General features: G+C 31.9%; 3 protein-coding genes across 7 annotated transcripts; 1 reads left to right on the top strand and 2 right to left on the bottom strand.

The window, feature by feature from the left end:
- Positions 1-1448: 1448 nt before the first annotated feature.
- Positions 1449-16384, top strand: LOC117154306 (cholesterol transporter ABCA5). Of its 4 annotated transcripts, none has more exons than XM_076628068.1 (24): positions 1449-1720; positions 2981-3102; positions 8617-8790; positions 8875-9056; positions 9144-9348; positions 9444-9519; positions 9666-9819; positions 9972-10158; positions 10233-10376; positions 10462-10612; positions 10696-10769; positions 10837-11301; positions 11388-11737; positions 11817-12223; positions 12296-12556; positions 12636-12903; positions 13041-13215; positions 13302-13638; positions 13800-14074; positions 14155-14301; positions 14377-14756; positions 14848-15055; positions 15141-15480; positions 15551-16384. In XM_076628068.1, the coding sequence occupies exons 1-24, from the start codon at positions 1693-1695 to the stop codon at positions 15652-15654; spliced, it is 5214 nt and encodes a 1737-aa protein (XP_076484183.1). In that variant the 5' UTR covers positions 1449-1692; the 3' UTR covers positions 15655-16384. The 4 variants fall into 4 exon arrangements, with proteins under 4 accessions (XP_076484183.1, XP_076484184.1, XP_076484185.1 ...); XM_076628069.1 differs by having other exon boundaries at positions 10849-11301; XM_076628070.1 differs by lacking the exons at positions 13302-13638; positions 13800-14074.
- On the bottom strand, positions 5642-7364 carry LOC117154312 (tubulin polyglutamylase complex subunit 2). Its single transcript, XM_033329213.2, has 2 exons — positions 7121-7364; positions 5642-6440 (listed from the first exon to the last, which is right to left on the bottom strand). Exons 1-2 carry the CDS (start codon positions 7362-7364, stop codon positions 5836-5838), a joined length of 849 nt encoding a protein of 282 aa, XP_033185104.1. The 3' UTR covers positions 5642-5835.
- Positions 16385-19062: 2678 nt separating the features above from the next.
- Positions 19063-27397, bottom strand: Bre1 (E3 ubiquitin-protein ligase Bre1). 2 transcript variants are annotated; one of them, XM_033329191.2, is made up of 16 exons: positions 27234-27397; positions 26952-27125; positions 26321-26507; positions 26061-26249; positions 25868-25989; positions 25563-25799; positions 25363-25488; positions 24969-25142; positions 24629-24886; positions 24406-24537; positions 24047-24315; positions 23822-23975; positions 23632-23745; positions 23151-23553; positions 22983-23077; positions 19063-22874 (listed from the first exon to the last, which is right to left on the bottom strand). In XM_033329191.2, the coding sequence occupies exons 2-16, from the start codon at positions 27099-27101 to the stop codon at positions 22593-22595; spliced, it is 2892 nt and encodes a 963-aa protein (XP_033185082.1). In that variant the 5' UTR covers positions 27102-27125; positions 27234-27397; the 3' UTR covers positions 19063-22592. The 2 variants fall into 2 exon arrangements, with proteins under 2 accessions (XP_033185082.1, XP_033185083.1); XM_033329192.2 differs by having other exon boundaries at positions 23151-23535; positions 27234-27396.
- Between the last annotated feature and the right edge of the window lie 299 nt (positions 27398-27696).

Consider the following 27696-nt stretch of genomic DNA (forward strand, 5'->3'; position numbering starts at 1 on the left):
AGTTTGTTTATCTGGTAGAAATCATGATATTTTTAATACTAAAATATCAGTTATTTTTTGGTAAAAATTGCCACTGAAAAGGATAATTTAATACTATTCCCAAAACACGCAGTGATATTTGTATCTTTATAAAAATCAATCCACTGAATGTTTAATAGCGAAAATAATTTTTATTAATTCGTTTTTTCCAACTCTATGAAGCTGGTTTGTCCAAACTTTTGGTCGTCACTATTCATCGATTCCCAGATTTAATTCATTTTTATGTAGAGACTACGTATGAACTAGTTCAAACATTATTAACATTAACTTTCTCTGCCCAAAGAGCGATAGTAAATAGATTCTGGAAAATATTCTCGGCCACCCACGTAGTCAATCTTCGCGTGGGGGAAATTGTACCACAAAAGTGTAGACAGTAATGCTTTAAAAAGAGTAATTCAAAAAGACGTTCAATTAAATTACATTATATTTACAATTTTATAAATTTGCTCCACTCACAAAAAGATCCTGATACTTATGTGTCCTTTATTCTATACGATTAAATTAGCTCTAATATTATTGATTTCTTTTCTTATGATATTTCCATATATATATACACGCCAACAATAAAATATTGAAATGTCATTATATTAAATATTAAACACTGAAAGTATGTACTTAATAATTCATAGTCTCGTAATTTGGAATTAAAGTCAGTGTTGAAATTGAACTTCTTAATAAAGAAAGGCTTAATATACGTAATAGACTATATGTTGCAGAATGACATTATAAAATAAGAAAAATGTATTGTATAAATATAATAGAGGCAAAGGCTTATCAACTGATTCATTGGTATACCTTACTACCAGCGTATATCTATTGATTAATAGCAAAATTAAATCGTTTATAATTCGTGCAACAAGCCTTAAATTATGATTTTGAAAATTGGGTGAATTTTTTTTATGGGATTGATGCCTAAACTTACATCTTCTAAATGCCTATTGTCCAATTTTCATTAACATCTTATAATGCATAAAAGAAATATGACATAAAGGCATTCTAATATAAATGAATTTTCTATTATAAGATAGAATATAATACATACTTATAATACATTTATATATAAAGGTATAATACTCAAACATATTCTTCGATATACTTGGCCTTTACGCCTTTGATTCCTGCATCGAAGACGTAATAGCATATCTGCAAGATTACCAACTGCGTACGAATATTTTATCATCCATTATCAAATGCACGGACGAAGCACCGACGATGATCACCAAATAAATCACGCGTTTAAATTCACGACTTTCGTCAGAGATAGATTTCCAAGATTCATATTCCATGTCCATATCTTCTATTTCCGATCCCACATATGTACCTAGTTATTCCAGTTGCACCTTTTACTTCCGGTTCTTCCTACATATTCTTATCGACTAACGAACCATATTTTCTTTTTTTTTTCATAGGTCAATAATATGTATAGGAACTATGACGAAGACCTTGACATATTCGGTGGCATATTGCTCGCTCTTACACGCGCGAACGCTTAAATAGTGCAAACGACGAATTATCGACCACATCGCGGCTGTATCTGTGTAACTTAGGTGTACGTGGCACAGGCAGACGACTTTCCAACAAAGAGCTCCAACGTCGAAGTGAAAACTCTCGTCACGGCCGGGGGCCAATCATCGGCCAAACCGCCACTGCTGGATGTTAATCAATAAGAATCTTTCCCGCGGTTGGTTCGCCCGATACCGCGGAACTATAATTTCCTAATCTTTTTTGAGTCACGGTTCTCTTTTCTAATAGCCAAATATTCTATGATATCTCTTTTGACACGACTAATGATCATAGTGATGCAAATCAAGATTTTGAATAGTTGGATTTAATCACTATAAAACTATCATCCCCGTTAATTTAAATTATTACTTTCATTCTCTGCTGCGATATGTTTTCATGACTTGAAAGAATGCAATAAATTTGTTATGATAACAGATGGAGGAAATTATACATTAATAAATTGGAAGAATTCGCAGCAGTAAGAGGGCAAATCGCAACGTTTAAATTGTGTTTATTAAAAAAACAAGGAAAGGTATAGGTTTCATATTCAGAAGTTTTATATACAACAGTTCTATTCTGTTCTTCTTAAGCAGGTATAACATGTTGCGTTACGTTCCTTGAGTTATCAAAGATTAGAACTACATCATTAATAAAATATGGTAATATAGTTGTATTCAGGTAAATTCTAAAAACCTTCAGCTAAAAATAACCATAGCGACTCCTCAGAAAATATCCCATTCCAGTTAATGGCTGGAACCTATCACGTGTTTTAAACAAATATTTTGTTTATCTGCGCTATCTCGACCGGTTGTTATTGATTCCATTTTATTGATTCTAGTAGCTAATAGATAATATATGTAAATTCATATTTTTAGAAATATTGGTAAAAAAAAGTGAAATTCATGTGAGAAGTGCCTTATATTCTAAATATTGTAATAAGTATTTCGTGTATTTCAAATTATTTATTTTTATCTATTTTCATGTGTCTGTATTTGGTATAAACGCATAAAGATCCACGATCTAGTAATTAGGGACATCGGTAACGTTGTAATAGGGCACGGAAAGACGATTGTGTTCTGATAGGATTTGTTCGAATTAGGGAGAGCATGGAAGGTTTAAAGACGTTTGATTGGATCAGGGAATCGGATGAATTGATTTATGATTAAAGAGGTCGTTAATAAGGAATGATCAATGGAATGGAAGTTATAATAGAATAGAAAAAATCTATGGAAAGTAGCATGTTTTAGAGGTTTGAATAAAATCGTAGGATTTAGGTAGAGACATGAGCGTTGGCAGGATCGTAATGCAGTACTACAAATATCGTTAAGACAAACTAAAGCACGCTTGAACCAAGCTGTCGTGTTAATTAGTTTAAACAGGAGGCCCATATGTTCTTCTCTTTCAAATCCGATTCATTTGTTTCTCGTTTCTGTTGCAGAAATTAGAAAGACAAGTACATCTCGCAGAATGGACATGTGCGGGGTCTACTTGTCTCAGCTGCGAGCGATGCTCGTGAGGAATATCCTGTTGAAGAAGCGCGAGAAGCGGAAGACTACGGCGGTACGTTAATTATAAAGCAATTAACGCTTAAAAAATTGATTTAACAAGGTTTAACATCCTTTATGATGAGCGATCCTTGAAACTGAACAAAATATGTACTCTTATATAGTGGGTCATGAAAATATTTGATCGCTTGATAAGATTTTTTAAATATATTATGTATACTACACAGAAGATCTTGTATAGTGTATGAATCATGATCACATTGGTAATATTTGAAACAAATATTATTAAATATTATTTATTGTAAACTAGCCATTGATGCTATACAACTTAAAAGATCTTTTCACATGACCAACAGTTTATAAGTAATTCAAGTAGTGGAGTTAGATGACTTACCCTGTATATTTCCACATTGGTTTGAAATTCTATCATTGTAATCATGATATCATGATCATGTAATCGTGATGTCTCGTTACTCTGCTAATGAAATTGAAAAGTCTTGTGTAACGCACATATTATACTCATAAAAATACTAATACAAATACTTTCATGAATTACTGTATATTTGCTAGAGGATTTGATTGTTTTATTTATCGAATTCTTTATAGAACTTTCATTAAGATCGCTGTGGAATCAATCTTATCAAAATTTATATACATAATATAATTTTCTCTATAGAGTTAATTGTATCATAATTTATAATATGTGATTTACCAATTTAAATAGTTTATAATATGTGAATTACCAATGGCGAATATTCAGTGAAATATCTCAGGATAGAAACGACAAAACCGCAAATCATTCATTGAAATTGCTATTTTTATGTAATTAAATATCGTTGCGCAGCTGTTTGACCTCATTTTAAAGTTTCTGTAGAACCCTTCAAGTTTGCATTGAACGTGTCGGCATACATTGCGTTAACGAGAAACTATGCGCTAATATTTCACTGATTGTCGATGGACGGGCAATCTGACTCAAACAATCATGCAAAAGGAATACACGATCGCGGTTTCATAGGATTTTTATGTGACCGTCTTAACTGTTTTATGGCACAAGGCGTCTTAATCGAATAGTGGTTCGCGTTGGGAGGCCAGGGCTAAGTATAGATACAAATACTTATTTTATGTATAAATCGATTTTCTCTACCTCTAACGAGCTATATTTAGGTTCGCCTTTCCTCTCTTGTCTTCGATCTGCCCTTTATCTTAACAAGTCAACGCAGAAGTTTTGACGAACAGCGTAATACACGACCATACCCGAAAGAAGACATTCTATTAATACGGAACTCGAAGAAGAAAAGATCAAATATCACGATAATTAAATAAAATGAAACTTATTAAGAATTTCAGCGTCAACCCTTTAATACAGACCACCTGAACCGTTTATGAAACTTCATACGTGCATTTCTTCTAAGCAAAATTCTAATTTTCTTCAAGAAACCTTCAAACGTTTCAATTAAAAATGGACTGTATAATATAGTAGAAACTTCCATAAATGCCACAGAATTTTTTCAGATTGTTCGAAAGCCTAGAACAGATAAAAAGAGCTTGGCGTGAACAGTTTGCTCAACAGATTGCCCAAAATATGAAAATATGCTTGTTATGTACGGAGAACTAACGTAGAAATCAACATAACATTTGTAGACTGGACATAAATTCGAATTGGTAATTTCAACATTTGAAACGATCATTTATTTGCCGACCAAAATATTTTTGGAAACAATACCTGGGGGAGCTAGTTAAAAAAACGAAGATTTATACGTGAACGGATCGGCGGATTCGATGAATAGCATTGCTAGGGGATAAATCGAATATGCGATAGAAGAAGAACCGGAAGACGGAGGGAGAAAGAAGGAAAAGAGAGAAAATGTTGGATGCCAGTAAAGCTGCAATCCGAATTCACTGGCCACAATCGAGAGAAAGATGCGCGGATAGTTTCCATGGACGGCGACGAAGTGACCGCGTCCCGTGGACGTCCACGTTTGCCAACGGGGGAGGGCGTATTGCCAATTCGTTTCATTCGGTGTTTTTGCGTTAGCTTCGTGCCAACTAAGCCAAGGGTCGCCGTGGACGCCTACAAAATAGACGAAAAGGAGAAAAGTATACAATTTTCTGTCTTTATTGATATCTTTTTCTTAATCATCCTCGATTGCTTTTGAACAATAGATCAGAACAAAGCGCAGTGCCCACTTCATTTCATTGACTCACGTGACTAAGGATAGCGCTAAAATATTGAAGCATCGCATGATCTCAAGTTCTCAAAATAAACCTACTCATCCGAATGGTTTCGTCGTTTGCCTGGCCAATTTCAACAGAAAGGGAAAAGAGTATATTATTTCTACTGATTGCTTTATGCGGTGGAATAAGTTTTTTTGAGAATGTAAATGGTGGTTGGATGAAGAGGATATTGTTTGGAGAAAGGAAATATGGTATTATGATGGTAGGGGTTAGAGAGAATTTATTGCTACGAGAACTGTGGGTGGTAGAGATATTGGATTATAGGAGAATTTTGGAGAGTTTTGGTAAAATACATTAAACACTGAAATTCAATAGAGTTGTATTAGTCTTCTACTGCCAATATTTATTTCTTTATATAATTATATAGCAGGCTTCTATTCTATCATAGCAATACAAATATGATTATGTAAGGTTTCATCCGCAAAGTACAACAAGATCTTTCATTAGAACAGATTCCACTAAACTTGAATATCAATTTTATCTACTTGGGAACTTCATTTTGCTGTAGAGATTCCAATAACTACTACCAGATAACACCAAAAGATCATACAAATTACTTTTTCTTGGAGCTCTTCTGCTTTCCTTCCTTCCCTTTAAAAATTGCTGGATCGATAACATTTATGGGCCCGTTATTCCATATGGTAGTAGAGATGGTCTCCGTGGGCTCAACAGCGGAAGGAAGTAGATGAGGACCAATGAGAAAGTAGACTTGCTCGACCCATGGAGGCAGAGACAAACCAGACACGCAACACTGCCACAATGGCAAACCCAAATGGACCAGCATCATACGGAAATACACGGTGAAATTATTTGCCAAATGATACCATCTATTAGTATCTTCTCGATGCAACCAGATTGTTGGTGATTCTTCCTCATGTTTCATGCGGTATAATAAATAAACTTTGGCCATTCCGCTCTCTGGGAAGCATCTTGCGATTTCAAACATCTTGCAACCATGGTCATTTCCTTGCAAATTAATTGAATTTGGATTCTCAAGGTCAGTTATGCTATTGGAAGTAACTTCATTATCTGGCTTATGAGTGTCGGTGTCGAGTTCTTGCTTGGTGGAATCTGTTTGATGATCTTTGGGATTGTTTGCGTAGCGCTTTAGAGAGGAAAGCGTGCCAATTTCCATACGTCCTACAGGAAATTCTTCACCTGTGTAAAGAAGATGTATCGTGAGAACAATTTGAGAATAATAATTAATAACCATGTAGTTGTTTTCATTCAATGTGGGATCTCTAATTTAATTGCATTTTTTATGTATACGATCTATTATAATATCTGAAAATATCCATAGATATGAATATGTAAATACAATATTAAATAACTGCTTTCGATTGTATGACTTCGGTAATGAAAGTAATTAACATCTGTAGCCCTTCAAGCTGCCTATCAATTATTTCAACCATGAATTATTAATCATTATGTATTTGATATTCATTCTGAATAATAGGGCTGAATATTTTTAATCTAGCCAGAATTAATAGCTACTTTTATTCTTTTAAAACGATCGAAATCTTTATTTTTAGCAAGAAAACAAAAACAATTTTCTGGAAAGAAAAGCGAAAAAAGGATAATTTTCGTTGAAACAACACAGGATTATATAAGGATAATTGTTTTGAGGAGAAATGGAGTAAATAGAAGATAAGATCCGAGAAACCATAGCTACACAGCAAGAAACTATAGATGCAAGAATATATATATATATATTAAAACAGTGGAAATGACAATGTCAAATAACCACTAGTAATGTACGGGATCAGAAGGAATAGTTGCGAATGAAAGTCACTAAAGAGCATCATGAAAATGCGTGGACAATTTTAGGAGGGCCTTACCTGCTATCTCGAGGTTCCACTGAAGCAGGAAACCGTCGATTGCAGCGTAGAAGTTTCTAACGTTCTCCGGCAGCGTAACACAATGACGTTGCTCCCAGTTGGTAATGGCCATAGTCTCACATCCGTTTCTACGGTCGACTCGTACATTTTTTACGTATGGGAAACTCTCGAGAATCTTCACTACACCCAACGTGAGATTCTCGTAAAAGGAATCCTCCGTTACGATATCAACGAAGAACGACATCTAATTATGTATATGTATTTTTTAATTTGTCCACCAAGAAATTCCAAGCGATGAAAAATAATTTTGAAGGAATATTATCCAATTGGATTAGGTTGATATTTAATAATCTAGAGTACCGTGTTTCTTTAAATAATGGAAATTTTTAATTTCGATAAAGTTTAGGATATATCTAAAATTATGTAAAATAAATTTACGAATATTTGAAAAAGGTACGAGTTAAATTTCACTAAAATCGATTATCTTTTATCAGAAAGAAGAAATTTCCGAAATTTCCAATTTTAGAATTTTTAAACCAAAAATATTTCCAATAAAATGATAATTAATTATTTATGTAAGAATTATCAAACGTGCCTACAATAAAGGCAATTTCAACTTTAAAAAATCCGGAAATTAGAACCAATCCAATTGTTCTAGAATAACTTTTCCAGTCTATTTTACTTTATTGCCATGCGCCGTTATTTCTTGTTTTCTTATTAAATTAATTGTTTGGCGAACAAGAATTTGTGATATAGAAAGAAAATCGTAAATTGTTTATGAATGGCCGTAAAACTGTAAATCCAGAATAATCGTGCTGATGAATCGAACTAGCCTGGTCCGTTGTTGATCGTCATGGTGACGGAATACGAAAGCGAATCAGCATATCCACTTTTCCCTTATTCAAACGGACCGACAAGGGGTTGTATCGAACGCTTGCGCAGGTTTACGTTGCACGACAGGTGTAGGAGAAGAGGGTGCAGGTAGAATAATTATTATGCACGCACGGGGGAGGTACTTTCCAGAAGCTATCGTGTATACTACCTTCGCAACCCTATTCAATCGAAATCGTCGTGTACGATTTTTAACGTATGCATTATTAACCATAGGCGAGAGGAAACAGCTGCTGATGGTGACCGAGGGTCAGTTAAAAAGTTATCGATGTCTAGTATTAAAAATGTTTGTCTATTTGTTTCATATTATTTTCTAAAAACTCATATTATTTCTTTTCCTTCTTTTTTCGTGTAGCTAATTGCTCTCCTTTGCAGTCCTTCTAGTCCCTTTTACATTGGACAACTCATCATCATAAATCATTTGATACAGTTTGCCTGAACACGTTTCTGAAATATCATAAAATTCAATTTCTTATAAAATTTGTTCTTTCAGATAAATAAATTTTTAATCTGATATGATTTCTGTATTATTATAAAAGCAGATAATGAAGCAAGGTGTAGAAATCTTGATATGGTTTTTAATGATTTTTTTGTATTATTTACAGGAGATTTTCCTCCCCCTTTGCACCCTAGGTGTATTGATAGTGGTAAAAGTTTTGCCACCAAATCCAAACTATCCCGCAATGACGACGCAGAGGCAGGAGGGTGGTATATTCGAGACGTTCAATGGCTACAGGAACAACACAATAGCCGTTGTTCCAAACTCAACAGAAACTTTGGTACATGTTCCCGTCATTAAGACATTATAATCTGCCATACACTACAAACATGTAACCGTCTTTACGATATTATCCTTGTTTCAGACTTTTTTAAATTCGATGAATGCCCTGTGGGCATCAATGTGGGATTATCCTGGCAAACTTCCCTTAAATTTCATGGTGTTCGATACAAAGGATGATCTGCAAGCAGCGTATTGGAGAGACCCATATAGCGTACCTTTAGCAGTAATCTTCGAGGATTCTCAACCCATATCTCAGCGTCTCTCGTAATATTTAAAAACACTTAATAGAAGTAATCAGCTAAAAAAGCAAAAATCGAAGACGTTTAACCGTTATGTCGCAATTTGTACTAGATACGAGATAAGAACTAATCCATCATATACGAATCCACCTTCGCCAACTGAATTGTATTCCGCGCCAGTTACTTGCCGAAAGGATACGAGCCATTGGCTGGGAGGTGTATTGTCGATGGAGACTGGTGGATCATGTCCTGCGAATAACTATTTGCACTCAGGTTTCCTAGCATTACAAATGATAATGGATATCACAAAGATAAGAGTATGTTTTGTGCTGCTTATGTTAATAATCTTGTAATATAATAATGAAAATTTTATTATATACATCTATTGATTCTGTATATTGACAATTTGTAGCTAGACACAGGGAATACAGATGTAACTGTACCGGATGTTAAGCTAGAAATGTTCCCTAAAGAAGCTTTCACCGCAAGTAAAAATATAGAATATTTAATTATGGGTGATCCCTAATTAGTATATTAAATTCTTGTCTATAAGAACAAGACATATGATTTAGGATTTAAATTAATAATTAATGTGTCTTTTATGGGTACATTTCTAAGGATATTTTTTATTTAGACTGGATGCTGGCCTTGAGAGTTGTTATACCTCTTTTTATGGTCCTCTCTCTTTCACAATTCGTCACTTATCTTCTGATCCTAATAGTCGGCGAAAAGGAGAAAAAGATCAAGGAAGGAATGAAGATAATGGGCCTAAAGGATTCGATTTTCTGGTAGGTAAATCTTATTTGAAAATCAACGAGTAGATTGTGCTTCACTTCAAATATTAACATATACTAAATGATGTATGAATTATGTCGCACAAAAAAGATATATTAGAAGAACAAAATTCAGATTTCGAAAAATGAAAAAATTTTCATTACAGGTTATCATGGTTCATTATCTACAGCGTTTTTGTCTTATTACTCTCTGCCGTCGCAGTAATACTACTTTTCACACTACAAATGTTTCAACACACACACTTTTTACCGATATTCCTTTTAGTAGTGCTCTACAGTTTTTCCATAATCATGTTCGCTTTTATGATAACACCTTTCTTCGACACGTCACGAGTAAGTATTTCATTGATGCTATTCTACTCTTAGTGCGTTCTTTATTAAATTATTTATAACTATTTTCTTATCAGACTGCCGGTGTACTAGGCAATTTTGCAGTCACGATAATGAGCTTAATGTATTTTATCCAAGTCTTTGTGAATGACTCTAGTTCAGTTCCGTTTTGGTTAGTCTCTCTTCTTAGTCCAACAGGCGTTGCTTTGGCTATGGATAAGGTTTGTATTACAGTGTACAATAATATACTAGAACAATGAAGAATGGGCAATTCTATAAATAAAAACGATGTGTATCTTTTCCTAGGCTCTTGTATTAGATCTACAAGGAGAAGGAGTTAACTTTGACAATCTTTGGTCAGGTCCTGGTATACCATTTGGAGGAAGTCTTATTATGATGACTTTAGACATAATTCTCTATGCTTGCTTAGCTTATTATTTTGACTGCGTCATTCCAAGTACGCTTCTTAAAATACGTGTTATCATACTCATTATATTATTGATAAATAGTGAATAATCAAATATTATATATTTAATTTAGGTGAATACGGGACAAAGAGAACTCCTTGGTTTTGCTTCACGCCTGAGTTTTGGTGTCAAAGAAAAGCTCCACGGGTGAGTATCATTAACAATAATTTAAAGTGTTGAATATGAAAGAAAATAGAAAAATATATATTCACAGTCGTATTTGCAGGTACCATCATCAAATGGTGAATCAAATTCTTTTATTCCTGGTGAAGAGACTAATCGTGACGTTGAACCTGTGGTGCGCGAGATGAAGGGTCGTGAAGCTATTAGAATAGTCGATCTTTACAAGTCCTACCAAAAATGTCGTAAGCCAGAAATTAAAGCCGTAAATGGCATCAATTTAACGATTTACGAGGGACAAATCACAGCGATACTTGGACACAACGGAGCTGGAAAAACAAGTCTCTTCAATATTTTAACTGGCCTGACCGCACCTACTGCTGGCACTGCCTTGATATTTGGTTATGACGTTCGAGATTCCAATGATATGCAGATGATTAGAAGCATGACTGGCGTTTGTCCACAACATGATATCCTTTTTGATCTTCTCACACCTCGCGAACACCTAGAATTTTTCGCTGCTGTACGTGGTATCCCAAAATCGATGATTGAACATGAGGTAATGTAATGTATAGTGAACAAGTCGCATAAAATTTTTTACATACATTTTGAATAAAAAGGATTGTCGTGTATGATTACTTTTAGGTGAAAAAAACTTTAAAAGACATCGATTTAACTGAAAAAGCAAATACTTTTGCGAAATACTTGAGTGGAGGACAAAAAAGGAAATTGTCTGTAGGTATCGCCATTATCGGTGATCCGAAGATTATTATCCTGGATGAACCTACAGCTGGGGTTGATCCCTACTCCAGAAGACAGATGTGGTCTTTCTTACAATCTAGACGTCATGGAAAAGTGATTCTATTGACTACTCATTTTATGGATGAGGCGGATATATTAGCAGATAGGAAAGCAGTTATTAGTAAAGGAAAGCTGAGATGCTGTGGCAGTTCTTTGTTCTTAAAAAATAAATTTGGTATTGGATATCACTTAACGTACGTTGGTTATTTCTTAAATAACGAAAAGCAGAGATAAAGCATGTTTAATAAAAACATATTTGTGAATGTATAACAGGTTAGTACTTGAAGGAAATGCAAGAGAACACGCCATTACCAGATTAGTAACGTGTCATGTCTCAAAAGCGGAAAAAGCAAGACGTCATGGGCGTGAACTGAGCTTTATTTTACCTCATAATTCAGTAGAAAACTTCGCACCACTTTTCTCAGCTATAGAACACGAAATTAAAACCCGATCGAGTAGATTAGGTATTAGCAGCTATGGAGTATCAATGACTACTTTAGAAGAAGTATTTCTGCATTTAGAAAAGGATGAAGGCCCTGAATACACAATGGATAATTTATCAAAAAAGATGGTGCGCAATCGTGCATTAAGCAGATCTTTATCGTTGCAATCTAAGAGTACTTCTTATCAGAGTTTGCAGAATGAAGGTGTCACTGTTCAGAATGATGGTCAAGCAAAAGGTACATTCAATTCAATATTTAAAAACTGTTATAAAGTTCATAATTTATAAATTTTATTGTATTTTACTATAGAGGCAGGAGATTTGCCGGATGGCGTCCATAGTGATAGAAATCCTCCTGTTCTTGGCCTTGGACTAGACCCCATAAAAGTTCGGCCTAATTTCCTCCAAACCTTGTACGCTATGCTTCGCCTAAGGATACTTAGACTCATCAGGAACATTCAGTTATTGTACTTCACTATCTTCGCGCCTCTTCTTCTAGTAGTCGTTGGCCTCCATTTAAATAGCATTGAAACAGTTGAAATCAAAATGCAATCTCTTACATTGAATACTGGTATGTTTTAAAATAATTACATTTTTATGAATTTAGAAAATTTAGTGTCTACTTTAGTCTACCGTTTTTTCTTTTACAGATACTTATGGAAATGAGACTAAACTTTTGTACGCGAATAATACCGACCATGATATCACAAATTTAATCGATGGAATAAATCAAGATGTGAAGTACATTGAAGAGTATTACGGGAATTTTGCAAATTTGTTAAAAATCGCACCGCATATGTCTGCTTTCAATATCAATGAATATAGTCTGTCCAGGATCAATTTGACTGTCGCATATAATGATACCATGCAACATTCCCTACCAATTTTAATAAACTTGTTATCAAACACTTATTACAGGTACAGTCAATAATTTATTAATAATTTAAATTTAATTAAATAAAATAAAATTAATTATTAATAATTTAATTTAATTAAAAATTAAATCGTAGATTTAAATAACCACGTATAAAATTCATTTATTTTATTCCAATTAGATTACTCTCAAATGAAAACAATTTAAAACCGATTGAAGTTAAGACACATCCTTTCCAACAAACTTCTCAGCCACAGGGATTCAATATTGGCACAGCGAGTACCGCACTGTTTATTGGAATGAATTTTGTATTGTTGCCAATAACTTTAGTTGTGGACGTGGTCTATGATCGTGAAGTAAGTCTTGTTTTTATTAATGACATTTTTTAAATAAATGCTTGCTATTTAAAAGCAATACTCCTTATGGTATCTGTTATTTTCAGATAAAAGCGAAGAATCAGCTTCGTGTGAATGGTCTGTCATTTTCGATGTACTTTCTGACGTACTTTATTGTACTTGTCGGCCTGATGTTTTTCATCTGTTTATGTATTCTTGGCATCATATTTCTCTTTGACGTGCCTTCGCTTCAAGAAGTACCAGCGCTCATCACCCTAGCCGGTCTTTTCATGCTTTATTGCCCATCATCCATTCTATTCTCTACGTGTTTGAGTTACATCTTTGACAAGATGGATTCCGCTCAAAGCATTTTGCCCAATATTGCAACTTTCATTGGACTTATACCGTTTATACTAGTCACGATTCTTGACATGCTGGGTCTTAGTAAGTTATACATTCAATTTAACACTTCAGAGATTAAATTGTTTAGATATCGCTCCCAATTTTTATTAAGACTTTTATGTATAAATGAATATGAAAATAATGAAATACATTTGTTTAAATATTACAATTTATTACCACGGATTAATTAAAAATCTTCTTAGGTGGAACAGCAGCGTTTGTTTTACACGTAATTTTTTCTCTACTGAACACATTGTACGTACCATATGCTGCAGTGTATTATGTAGAAAGAGTACATCTAATGTGCTCTATCAATGCTGCTTGCCATCATCTGACTATGTCTGATTATTTAACCACGGAGATCATTCTAATGGCCTTTGGCGTGCTTCTGCATTGTCCGGTGTGGTTCTTCGTGCTTTTACTGTTGGACATTAAAAAGAGTGGTGGCAATGTTAGTGATGTATTAAAGTATTTCCTGGTTAGTGTATAATTGATATAATGGGTTGAAAATTGAAATATAAAACTGTTCCATTAAAAAATATTTCTTGTCATTTCTAGCGTAATGGCGGTTCAATTGGTGAAGAAATAATGGAGAACTCTGATATTGGAGAACATGAAGATGCAGACGTTAAAGCAGAAAAACAAAAAGTTTTTAATCTCATTACTTCATCTGCCGTTCAAGAACCACCTGTAGTTCTAGTACAGGTATTATTTTATTATATATTATTTTCATTATTATAATGTATTCATATTATACAACTAAAGTTAAATATTTATTAGAACTTGAGAAAGGAGTACCGACAGCAGGATACAGGTTCATGTAGTTGCTGTTCAAAACAAGATGAAGAAGCTAGCCAAATACAACGAAAAGTTGCTGTAAGGAATCTTTCGTTAGCGGTTGAGCCAGGAGAAGTGTTCGGTTTGCTGGGCCACAATGGTGCTGGAAAAACGACGACAATGAAGATTATCATAGCTGAAGAAGCGGCCACTCGAGGCAGAGTACAGATCGGTGGTCATAATATTAATTCAAGTATGACAGAAGCTTTCAAACAAATGGGATACTGTCCCCAACATGATGCTCAATGGAAGAATATTACCGTTAGGGAACATTTAGAATCTTACGCCGCGATTCGTGGTGTACCATGGAGTGATATTGGCAGGTAATTAATTCGACCCATTCGAATATCTGTACAATTCTTAAATAAATATTTAGTAAAAAATTACAAACAAGAACAAAGTTCCATATTATAGAATCGTAGATTTATACCTCACCGGTTTGCAAATTCATGAGCACGCCGATAAACAAGCTCATGAGTGTTCGGGTGGAACTAGAAGGAAACTTAGTTTTGCCATGGCAATGATCGGAGGTCCAAAAGTTGTTCTAATGGACGAACCTAGTGCAGGAATGGATCCTAGGTCAAAGAGGTTTTTATGGGATACAATCCTTGCTAGTTTCCAGGTTTGTTCCTCTACTGAAACTTGTCATTTCCTATAACACACGATTGTTGAAGGTTATTTCATTATTGATAAATTTTTTTTAATAGGGTGGTAGAGGAGCAATTCTTACCACTCATTCAATGGAGGAAGCTGATGCTCTTTGTTCTAGAGTGGGTATAATGGTAAAAGGAGAGTTAAGATGTATTGGTTCTACTCAACATCTGAAGAATTTATATGGTGCAGGCTATACCCTCGAAATGAAACTTTTAGGCGGTGATTGTACACCAACGACACCGTCCGGTGATAGGATTACGATTCTGAAAGAATTTGTTTCCAGTCTTTTTCCAGATGCAACTCTCGAAGAAAGCTTTGCCGACAGATTAGTTTTTGCTGTTCCCCAACATGCAGTTACCTCGCTGGCCGAGTGTTTTACGCAGTTGGAGAAAGGTAAACATTGAATAAACGATTCAATTATCATACATTACGTAATTAAATTAATTGAAACTTTTATTATTAGCCAAGCTCGAGCTGGATATCGAAGAGTATAGCTTCAGCCAAACCACTTTGGAGCAAGTTTTCCTTAAATTTTCCCACTATGACGAATCTAACTCGGGAGAATGATGACTCATACAAATGAGTGTATTTATTCCCATGTGTTGTATAGTGAAATACTCATGGAACTGCTCAAGTTGTGCAAAAAGTGTAAAAAATGTTATTCTTATTGGAAGAAGTGATTTGTTCTTTAGTGTTCCCACATACTATTGAAAATCACAATGACAGAGACAATTTCTGCATTCTAAAATATCAAGAGTATTCTAATAATTACATAAAAGGACCTTATATTATCTTTGGATGTGCTGACTTTGAAGATTACCATATAAACCATATTTTGATCTTCAACGATTCTGTGAATGAAAGAAAACGTATTTTTACGGTATACATCGATCGACCTAATTGCTAAAAAAAAGAATTACATATTTTTTTTGTGCCGATGTATCGTATTGTTACGTTCGTCAGAATTAAACAGTGACTTCCTGCAGGTAATGTCGTGAGATAAATGGACATATGTGTAAAATTCATTGAGCTGTAAATAGTGGGAAACTGTGGACGATTTATTCGATTGTCAGCAAAAAAACAGTACTAATACTATTTAAACAGTAATATTCATAATTTTGAAATTATATTGTAATATAGTCTATTATTCAATTCCTACGAATATTACGAATAGGTCTCACAATTAATATTGCTGTGGAATTGGAACGTTATTATCATCATTATAAATATAATATTAAATATTGACAGGGAAGAGAACAAGGATCCAAGGATCAATATTAAATTCTTTTTAAATGGAGTGAATTCAATGAATTACCTATCTACATTGATAAACGTAGGAAGAAAACACCTGTATATTCATTTTAGTGATATTTATGATTGCTCGCAATTATTTCGGGCACTGTTAAAAGGAATGGCACCGTTGTTCAGAAAGGGTGCTATTATAGCGAAAAAAGCTACGTAATATACAATCGGGTGATTTAATTTGAGCGTATAAAGTAGTGTGTAGTACGTATTTATAAATACTTCTCCAGCTCGTTTATGGTCTTTACTGAAGCCTTTTGAATAATGAGAAAAAGAGATGATAGGTTGTTAATCTTGCCTCGGTAGAATGTGACGATAATAATTTAATATGAAACTTCTGTGGCAGAAGCAATCGAAATATAATGGAACAACTTGAATTCAGTAAAGTACATTATAGGAAATTTTTAATAGTCCATGAATGATTTAACAATTTCTGTTAAAAAAATTTCATTATTATAAAATTATTTATAAATATCTCTTTATATAATTTTCTATTCCGCGTTATAATTTAATTATTTATTTCCCAATGGTTTTAGTTTTTCAAAAAATACTTTATTTTGCTGCAAATGCAAATATTGAGTAAATGAGATAGTCTGAACAAAACGAGTTGATACTGAGAAAAGAGCAAAACCTAAAAAACAAGAATTTTGTATTGCATTATGTAAAGCTACATTAAATTTAACTCTTGTTAGAAGTGAATTTCATAAGTAGAACTAAAAAGGGCTAGATATCTTGTTTTATATGATCAGTTTTCAAGCATAACCAAGAGAGCCTGGTATGTGTCAAGAGTAATTCATTTGAAACGTAAAAAAGAAAAGCTTAAAAAAAAATTAGTTGAAATGTTATGAAAAAAATATGTGCTCTCAAGATGTCCCATCAGAAAACAAATTTTTTTAGATATCTATGTGCGTACACTCGATCTTCCGTGATTAAAAAAAACTTTAAAATATTGAACGGAAGGAATAGTAAGAATACTGTTTGGAGGACTGAATGAAATATTTTGTAGATTATAGTGCATAGGTAGACAAAAAATAAAAATTTCATTGTGTAAGGGGGTATTGATTTTTGTAAATAAAATTCAGTGTAAGAAGGATTCTTACATCTATAGGAAATGTAAAATGAAGAGGAAACGTGCGTTGGGCGTACGCGCATTTATAAAGGGATTGTGTACGCACAATTCTTGTTCTAGCTAATACTACATCAATATACAATTTAGTCAATTATGGAATTAACTTGAATGAAAGGAAAAACTGCAGATAATTTTATGAACATTATATATATATATATAAATATATAAATACATGTATATTTATATATTTATATAAAACATGATATATACATATATGTATGCCGTTTTTTAACACCGATTATGTTTTAAGTATATCACGATTACAAGATACGGGAATATTATAAAACATTCCTAAACACAAGTACTGTTGCTACATTATGAAATAGAACATAACTTGCATTCACGCTAAGCGATTTTTATTTCTTTTTGTCTGTAGCCATATCTACATTATATCTTCTCTGCTCATATTAATCGCCACTTTTTGGCTTTTCCTGTTACGACTCGTTCATATTTGTCGAGCTTTTCACATCGATCGATATATATGTATATATACATATAATAAATTATATATATATATATTAATGATATATATTTATATTTATGTAATTAAAGAGTTTGCAATGAGAATGTGACCATTGATCCTTAGATTATCTCAAATTTTATTAGACTAATTCGCGAATTATTCGATTTAATCATAAATAAAACATAAAAGTACTTCTAATTTAAAATAAAAAGACTTCAAATTTCTCTATAAGAACAATTTTATTGTTACAAATAGGTGATATTATTATTAAAACTAGATTTCGAAGTTTCTTTCAAATATAGAAATCAATTATTATCAATTATTATCAAGAATTAAATCAAAGAATTAATATAAAGGTGTAGAATTCATAATTTGCTTTTAGTGCAAACACTTAAATTCATTTATAAGATATTGATATTATAATAATATCTTATATCATTAAATTAATTTGAAGTTCTTCTTGAACTTTACTCGTCCCGAGTAACTTTTATCGTTGCCATTTAAAGATTTCTCGTCTTTACATTAATTTGCAGCATAGCTAATGAAATGTATATAGAGAGACATCGCAAACAATCACAAGCATAGTCGAACTTGATGCTTGTAAATCAAACATAAAATCGATCGTCATTGGTTACATATGATTTTTTAGAGATAATATATACATATATTCGCATCGAGACATTACACGTAGGCCATTGTTCGGCCGACTTTCGTTTCAACGAAAGAGTGGAAACAAAAGAAGGAAAAATTCTTGCACACACATATATACAGTGGCGTGCAAAAGCTTCCGGCCAGATAGATCTTTCACTTTATATTTCAAAAGCGGTATTTTAAAAAATTTTAAGTAATATTATACAATTATATAACAGTGTTTGTGTATTATTTAAAATATTATTTAACATATATATTACAATATTATTTCAAATTCATCTAGACATCACCTTTCGAATATAATGTTAGAAATTTTCTTTTTCCGGCTGAAATCTTTTGCACACCAATGTATTTACATACACAACCATACATGCATGCACGCACTCATGCACTCACGCGCGCGACCGGTCATCGGATAAGGATTTCGCGCTTTTTAATAGATGCACTCACACACAAGACATTAAGAGAGAAAGAGACTCATATATAGGTACAATTATTAAAGAAAAAAAATAATGCTATTATCACGAGTAAAAGAAAAAAAAAGAGAAGAAAACTACACGTCGAATACACCCTGTCGATGAACGGTTGACTTTGCGAAACTACAATATTTGTTGTGTAAAGTAAATGTAATCGATTGGTTAAATGGAAGCTTTTTCACAAATAAAAAGATGATCAGTTGAACATTTACAAAGTGTCCTTCTTCAAGCGTTTCATGTTTTTTAAAACTATAAACAAAACAGATATAAAGAAAAAAAAAGAAGAAAATACAAGAAGGCCCGAAAAATACACACGAAATATTCTTGAGAAGATTCTTGCTTCTCAAAATCGATCCATACTGTTGTTTAGTATATAATTTTAGAGTAACTTATAGCAATGTACATTCGATCTAATTAATAGTGTTTGTTATGTACTAATTAGCAGAGTAATAGGATAAGTACTATTTCCATTGAATAAATCTTTATTTTTCGTAGAGCGTACGTTAGAGCGTACTGCGAATGTTAATAACGAAAATATCGCAGATGTTTCGATTATCCATAAATTCTGTATAAACTGATACGACTGCTTGTTTCAGAGCATAAATGTTTGGATAAGTAGAATTGTAACGATTACACAAAGTTTAAGCTTCTGATTTTTCTATTCTTTTTTTTCATTTTTGTCTCTCCCCATTCGGCAGTGGCATATTTTTTTTCTTCCTAAAAAAATTTCGTGTTTATACCTAATAAATTTCATGTATTTATTACTATCTTGTGAAACTATTAGAAATTATTTGCTTATAAACCAGAGATTTTTTATACAAACGATTTAATTATAGTAACGTATCGAAAGACACTAGAAATTTTGGGGAGAAAAATGAAATAAGTATTGTACTAACATAAACAATTCGACAAACAACTGGTGCCGTTTATTATAACATTGTTCATTTTTACAAAAAAAATTTGTTAAACGGGAGGTAAATTTATATAATCTTTTTATACAATTTAAAAAACGGTAGCTTTCGATTAAATTAATTATTGGCTCTGATTCTATTTAAGGTTTTATGTATAAACTAATTATATCTTACGTTTCACAGGGAAGACTAGCTGAAGAAGATTTTTTGATTATTACCATAGATAGCACGAATTCTATTATGAAATAATTAATACGAAATGTATTTGTCCTCCATTCATATTTACATTACAAGTTTTTACATACTATATACACGTATACGTAGGTACACGTACATAACTATATGCTTTTTGTCGGACAGAAAACTTGCATATAATAAAAAGTGTTCGTCATATATTTCATGAAGTGCAAAGTGTATCAAAGAATTTCCGATTACCCTTTAACAATAGCGAGTCTCTTTTAATAAGGTATTTAGATGATTTGTTTACTAATGATTGCCGACGATAACGATAATAATTAACTCTGTAAAAGGGACGTTAGGTCCCTCGCTTCGGATAAATAAATTTACAATATTGAATTTATTGTATTATTGTTATATTGCAATAAATATATGTATACAAGACGGTTTACAAAATTTACAAAATGTTATTTATAACTAGCTCGTTTTTTTCATCGGGTGTCATATTTTAATAAAATGTTCGTTTATGCGAATCTAAAGTAATATTGTAAGGATTAAATTCAATTTTTCATAAAACTTTAATTCAATATGCTACGTTTCTCGACATTTCCAAAGTTGAAAAATTTCTGACTGAACTATTGCATGTGCAATAATCTTGACAAATATTGCAGCTAACTTGAACTTCTTTGTGAAATTTAATTTTCAAGATTGTGATAATGATTTGCAAAAGACTAAGTGTCTGTGTATATTGAACTCTAATGTATGTGTACAATTGATTTATAATAATTTATTTTCACATTTCATGTTCAGTTTTGTTTGAAATAATTTCTACATTTATAGTTAAAGAATGTTCATGGATTATCAATGAGACCTTATTAATTCGTTGCTTCTTCACAAGCATGTCATTAAAAAGATGATAAAGTGTTATACGATTTACTATAGATACAAAATTTATTGTAATAATCTTATATAAATGAAATGATATAACTTTCTTTTTACCATATCAACATATAATAAAACCTTGTTTGTAGAAATTTGTGAAAATATACATATATAATATAAAATTGCTTTAAGTTTTCAAACATTGTTAACACAGTTATATATTTCACAGTTAAGTATATGAATATCAAAATGTGCATTAACAAATTTTTGTTAGATATTTATTAGTATTATTATCAATATTCTAATAAAGGAGGTAATTATATGTTAGTATCATGAAAGAAAATTTTAATTAAGATCAAATTAAAATAACAACAGACTTCTATGTAAGTTAGGAAACATCCTTTACTGGGTATATAACTTGATACATTTGTTAATTTCTTTTAAAAACATGATACAATCAATTATTATAAATCATTAAAAATTTGATTTAAAAGCTATTTTCTCTTCTATTTATGCTTTAAGCTATTGATATATATCTTTTGGTCTTTGTTTACAAAATATTCTAAATTACATTATTGAACGACGATTGTTATTCTATTTTTACATCATATAATGCATTTAATCTTGTTTATTTATATATATAATAATATGTAATATATAATAGGAATATTTTCATATTTCTTCGCTTCATAGAACTGAGATATTTATTAACAAAAGTAGAAAGATAATATTATACTAGGCAAAATCTAAAAGAACATTTCAATTGAATAAGTAGAGATATCTAAATTAAGCATTTTTTTCTACTTTTTACATATATTTTTATCATAATAAATTATGTCTCTAGTTTTCTAATATTTCAATTTCTCGAGAAAAGGATAGTATCAAGTGATTCTTACAAAGCTAAATGTCCCTTAGTATTTTAAATAAGGACTTTTTATAAAATAATAATTGTCAAACAAATGTTTTCATTTCTTTGTGAAATTACGATACTTTAAATGTCTATTTATAATATATTACAATATACCTGCTATTTCGAACCATTCATAAAATTGAATCTACTCCTCAATTCAAATTTTCTAACTTTATGAATAAATTTCATACAAGCGCTAAATTTTATATCTAAAATTATCATACATTTCAGTTTTTATTATCTTATCCATTGTGTTACTATCAAAAGAAAGAAAAACAAAAGAAACCAAAACACATTTTGTAAGATTTGATCTTACATAGAATTTATGAAAATAATATCTTATTTAGTGAAATCATCACAAAATAGATTAAAAATGTAGTACTATTTTTTATATCACATTCGAAGAAATAGTAGGAATATTTTTACAGAATTTGGTTTTTCAGCCTCCTTTCTTTACAAGACATGTGCAACTATATTTTTCATTTACCAATGATCACGACAATAAATAGAAAATATAAGAAAAGATGCACATCGTAAGAGTAAGAAAGATTTACACAATTCAGCTGAGAGACACATGAATTTTAATAATTTAAGCTTTTCTTCTTCATGTGGATAAATATAAACGATGATAATCATTAGCTCCAAAAGCGCAATTACATTTTGGACATTTTCGTTGCCTAGTCTCATATCGTGTACGTAAACAATCCCAACAAAATACGTGAAAACATTTTGTTAGAACCGCATCTTTACGTTTAACTTTACAAGAAGGACAAGTAAGCGTTTCTTTATATTCTCGAAGCTCCTCAGCCATTACTTCATCCAATGTTTCAGCAAGTTCTATTTTCTTCATTCTTTCAACTTTACGTCTCAATTGAGCTATTTCTTCCTATAATGAGATATAGCAGTGTTAGCAATAACTTGAATAAAATAATTTTCATCCTGTAATATTTCCTATGAAATATATAAAATATATTATTTGAGGCGTTAATATTACCTGTAATCTTTTTGTTTTATATGCTTCTGCCTCCAAAGAACTAGTTTTTTCAGCTACAACTTGTTGTGCTTCTTTCATTTGAGAATGATATTTTTCTACATAAAATTCAAAGTATATGAAAGATATTTTTATAAAACAATTACAAGTATCATTAAATAAATTTCTTACCAAGATGAAGTTTTAAATCAGCTGCAGACTGGGCACTTTCAATAGCTTTTCTTTTATGCATTTCCATTGCCTGTTGCCTCAAAGCCAATTCTTTTTCAACAGTAGCAAGGGAATTTTGTAAAAGGCGCTCCTTCTCTTCTAATTTACGAACGACGACATTAGCAGCTTCAACTTGAGTTGTTAATGTAGAAACTTGTTCTTTTAGAACATCTTTCTCCTCTCTAGCTAATTTATGTAATTGATTACTTTTAATTCTTTCTGTCATAAGTTTAAAATTTGCATCATCTTTTTCACGTAACTGTTGAATTAGCCTAGAATTCTGTTCTTGCATGTCTTCAAAAGCTTGCCCAGTTACCTCCATTTCGTTCAAAAGAGCCTCCTCCTCCTGAAACCACACACAATTCTGTTTAGCATTACCGATAGTTCAACAGTTTTAAATAAAATTCGTATTTTATAGAATTTATCAAATATATAAAGTTACCTGCTTTTGAGAAGCAACTTGACGCTGAAGAGTGTATGCCTGTTCTTCTAATTTCTTAATTTTTATCTGTGCATCTTCATCTGCCAACTTTTTACGCTCTTCTCTCTTACTTTCCTGAAAAAATTAACTTATTCATAAAATTCTAAAAAAGACAAAAGATTCACAATTAAAAGTCTACTTGCACAAATACCTGAATTTTCTTTATCTGTTGGCGTAATTCATCTAATTCTGCTCTCGTTTTCCGTTCAGCTGCCATTAATTGCACTTTATCTCTTTGTTCTTTTCCAACACCTTTGTACATATCTAATAATAATTTCATTTCTTTCATTTCATTCACAGCCTTTCTGTAATTAGAATGATCAAATGTAAATTATGATAGTGATTAATTTAAAATAGTATATAACATATGACATACTTTAGTTGCGCTTTCAGGTCTCTAACAAGTTCTGATTCCGCTACTTTCGTGTCTTTGGCACGATGAGCAGGATCGCGATGTTCGGTTTTGACAGCTTCCTTCTTTATATCTTTTTCACGTTTAATATCTTTTTCTTTCTTTAGAGTTGGAGACGTTAATGTCAAAGAATCTGGGGTACCTTTGTTTCCTTCTCCTTCTCCAACTTCGATAGTTTCTACTTCTTCTTCTCCAGATTCTCTTTTTATTGAAACTCCACTCTCTTCCTTTATCTATATTAACATAAAAGCTATCTAACTCCCAGAAACTTATTTTTATAACACACTTTGGAAATATAAGTTCCTTTAAAGGATTTATTTTACCTGTGCAGAACCTGGAAGAGAATTCGATGCATCTTCTTCTTTTCCACTGCCATCTGAATTATTCCCTTCTTTGTTCTCCTGGGATGTTTGTTGGCCCAACTTCGTCGTTAATTCCTCAATTTCTTTCTTCAGCTACAACAAAGCACGGATATCAACTGTAAATACTTTCATTCTTTTGTTAATACACTCTCCTTAAATAATTTGAAATCAATGATATACATACTTTCGGTATTTCTGATGAAGCTTCTTTGTACTTCCGTTTATAACGATGAACCTCGCCTTTAAGCTGTTGATTGTGATTTTGCAAAGATGTGATCAAATGTCTCATTTCTCGATTTATCGGTCCTGTTTGTTCGTTTGCAGCTAAATTTTGTTCAAATTCAATTCTTAACATTTCATATTCCTTTCGTAATTGAGCCAAAACATCTTCCAATTGTATGCATTCTCCACGTAGTTTTTTTTGTGCCATTAACTCTTCGCTCTGAAAATATTAACATATAAATATTATTTTTATATAATTTTATAATGGAAGAAGAAAAATAAATAAAATAAAATGCACTTGCCTCCATCATTTCAATATGCCGTAAGTGAGCGTTTTTACTGGATTGCAGTTGCTGACGAGCATCATCTAATTGTGTTTTCAATTGCATAGATTCATTGTACAATACAGAAAATTGCGATTGTAAACATTTGTATTCAGTCGTCTCAACAATTACCGATTCTGGAAGTTGTCGTATCTGCAAATATAAGATATTTTCGAAGTGAAAACAACATTTTATCATAATATTAAATAGGCTTCCACCCAATTTTTCTTATGTGTACTTTATTCAAATGTAAAGAAGTAAAACACAAGAAATCAGCGAAAGCAAGTACTACATGGGTATTTATTGCACAAGACATTAATTTACATTCTATACTGGACACCATAAACGTGTGTACAAAAACCAAAGAACTCACATCCATTTTTAATTTTTCTACTTCTTTCAATGCATCTCGATGCTGTTGATGTAGTTTATCCAGTTCTTGTAACCTGTTATTAGCTAACTCTCTGGTTTCTTCCAATTCCCTTTGCAAATCTTCGAGCTATATGATATGAAACAGGATTAAATATATACATTGATTTTAAATAAAAAGTAATAGACAACAGAATATTATACCTTTGTCTGTGACACACTTGAAGCAACTAAAGTATTGGGTTTATTACTTCCTTTTTCATCTGTACCGTGTATTTGTTGAAACGCTTTTAGTTTCTCAATTGCTTCTCCAAGGTGATGTTCTAATTTATCATTACGCGCTCTCACTTTATTCAATTCGTACTGAAGATCATCCACCTGGTTACGAAGTTCTGCGGCAAGTGTATCTTTCCCTGTTATGGTATCTTGCAGTTCTGACATCTATGAGAAGATATACTTATTAATACACAATAAAATGTAATTTATCAATATAAATAAGCTTAATTTACCTTCAATGAAATAGTGTGGTATTTTTCATGAAGTTGTATATTTATTGCTTGAAGGTTCCTATTTTCCATTTGTATCTCAGAATTTGCTCTACGCACAACTTCATCAATATTAGGTGCTTCTTCTGAAATATAATAACATTGTCATTTTTTATTTGATATATTACTTTCTTTTTTATACATTAGAATTAAATACCTCCATCAAATTCCCCTTTAAGTGCAAGAGTAATCTTTTCATTTCTTTGAGAAAGACGGTCAAATGCTTGTACTACTTTTGAAACTGCACGTTTGGACACTTGAACACGATTTGCTAATTTATCATCTAACTCTTCTTTGTCCCATGAAGAAAGCTGCATAAGAAATGATGTTGTAGCTTCACTTTCATCTATAAATCATTAAAAGTCATTAAAACATTTGTCTAAACATTTAATAGATCAGTTCATTATAACTGTTTACTTTTATTTTCAGATTCATCAGCTGTTTCAGCATCAAATCTCTGAAGTAATACACGTATATCTTCATTCAATTGATTCCAATAACGATTGACAACATTAAGCACTGCATCATCTTGCATTTGTCGTTTTTCCAACTGTTCAATTCGTTGCCTTAATTCAGCCTCTACTCTATGACGCTGCTCTAATCTCTACAAAATCAGAATAACGTAATATACAATACAATTTCATATCTTATAGTGAAAGGACTATATGAAAAAAGTAACTAACTGAAAAAAATCAATTTCAAATAACAAACAACAATAGAATATTGAAATATCATAACACGTCTAAATATAATATAATGTCTGTGTTCATTGATTCAGTATAAGATACAATACAAACTAACAATATAGCAAAGCTAGATCATATGCTTACATAATAAATTAACATTTTACATTGAAGAAAATTTTTTCATAATAATATCTACATTTACAACAATCATAAAATACCATATAATATTAATTATGGAAAAACAATATTTTATTAATTATAAATAAATTAATAGGTCAAAAGATTATATTTTATAGGTAATATTTTTTTCGATTATTGACGTTTTATAAATACCTTTGTCAAAGTATGATTTGAATACTAACCTGGGCCAATTTTTTATTTTGAAACTGTAAAACTTTCATGTCCATTTCTTCGAGGGTTGAAATAGGCCCGATTAAAATCGGTTCAAATTGAACTTTTTTAATAGGTGGTTGGGAACCCGAATCCCCACTATCTACAGGTCTTTTTGACATTTTGCCGCGAGCGTTTTTCTCTTTCTGAAAAATGTGAAAGCAGTTTTTTAAACGAACAAGGCAAACACTTTGTATTTGATTTCTCATTCAAAGTTTCTAATAATTTTATTATTGATCAAAAGTAATCCGTACCTCGGTAACGCGTATTAATACATCCAACGATCCTCTCCGCAAATACCTTACAGTTTCGATATCGCTATGTCATTTTAGACACCTAAAACCTGCCGAAAAGATTATTCTTTCGACAGTTTTTTACATTTTAATGAAAACGGTCGACAAAAAGTACGTGCTTATAACGGAAGCCGCCATTGTGTCACGGCGTTGCATACGCGGCAAATCAAAAAATAAGGCAAAAACATCGACATTCTCTGTGACTATAGAGTTCAGTTAGATGAGAAACGCAGTTACCACGTTGCATTTCCACCCTTGAATTCTATGGCTGGATTCATAAACGAAAACTGTGAGTCCATTTGATATAAGGTGAAGTAACTAAGAAGGCAAATAACATCACTTTTTGCCATTAAAGATACATATAATACAGACTCATACATATATGTATGTACATATTTACATATGCGAATTGATACTTTTATGG

The sequence above is a fragment of the Bombus vancouverensis genome, chromosome 3, assembly GCF_051014615.1.
Source record: "Bombus vancouverensis nearcticus chromosome 3, iyBomVanc1_principal, whole genome shotgun sequence".
Classification (NCBI taxonomy): Eukaryota; Metazoa; Arthropoda; class Insecta; order Hymenoptera; family Apidae; genus Bombus; species Bombus vancouverensis.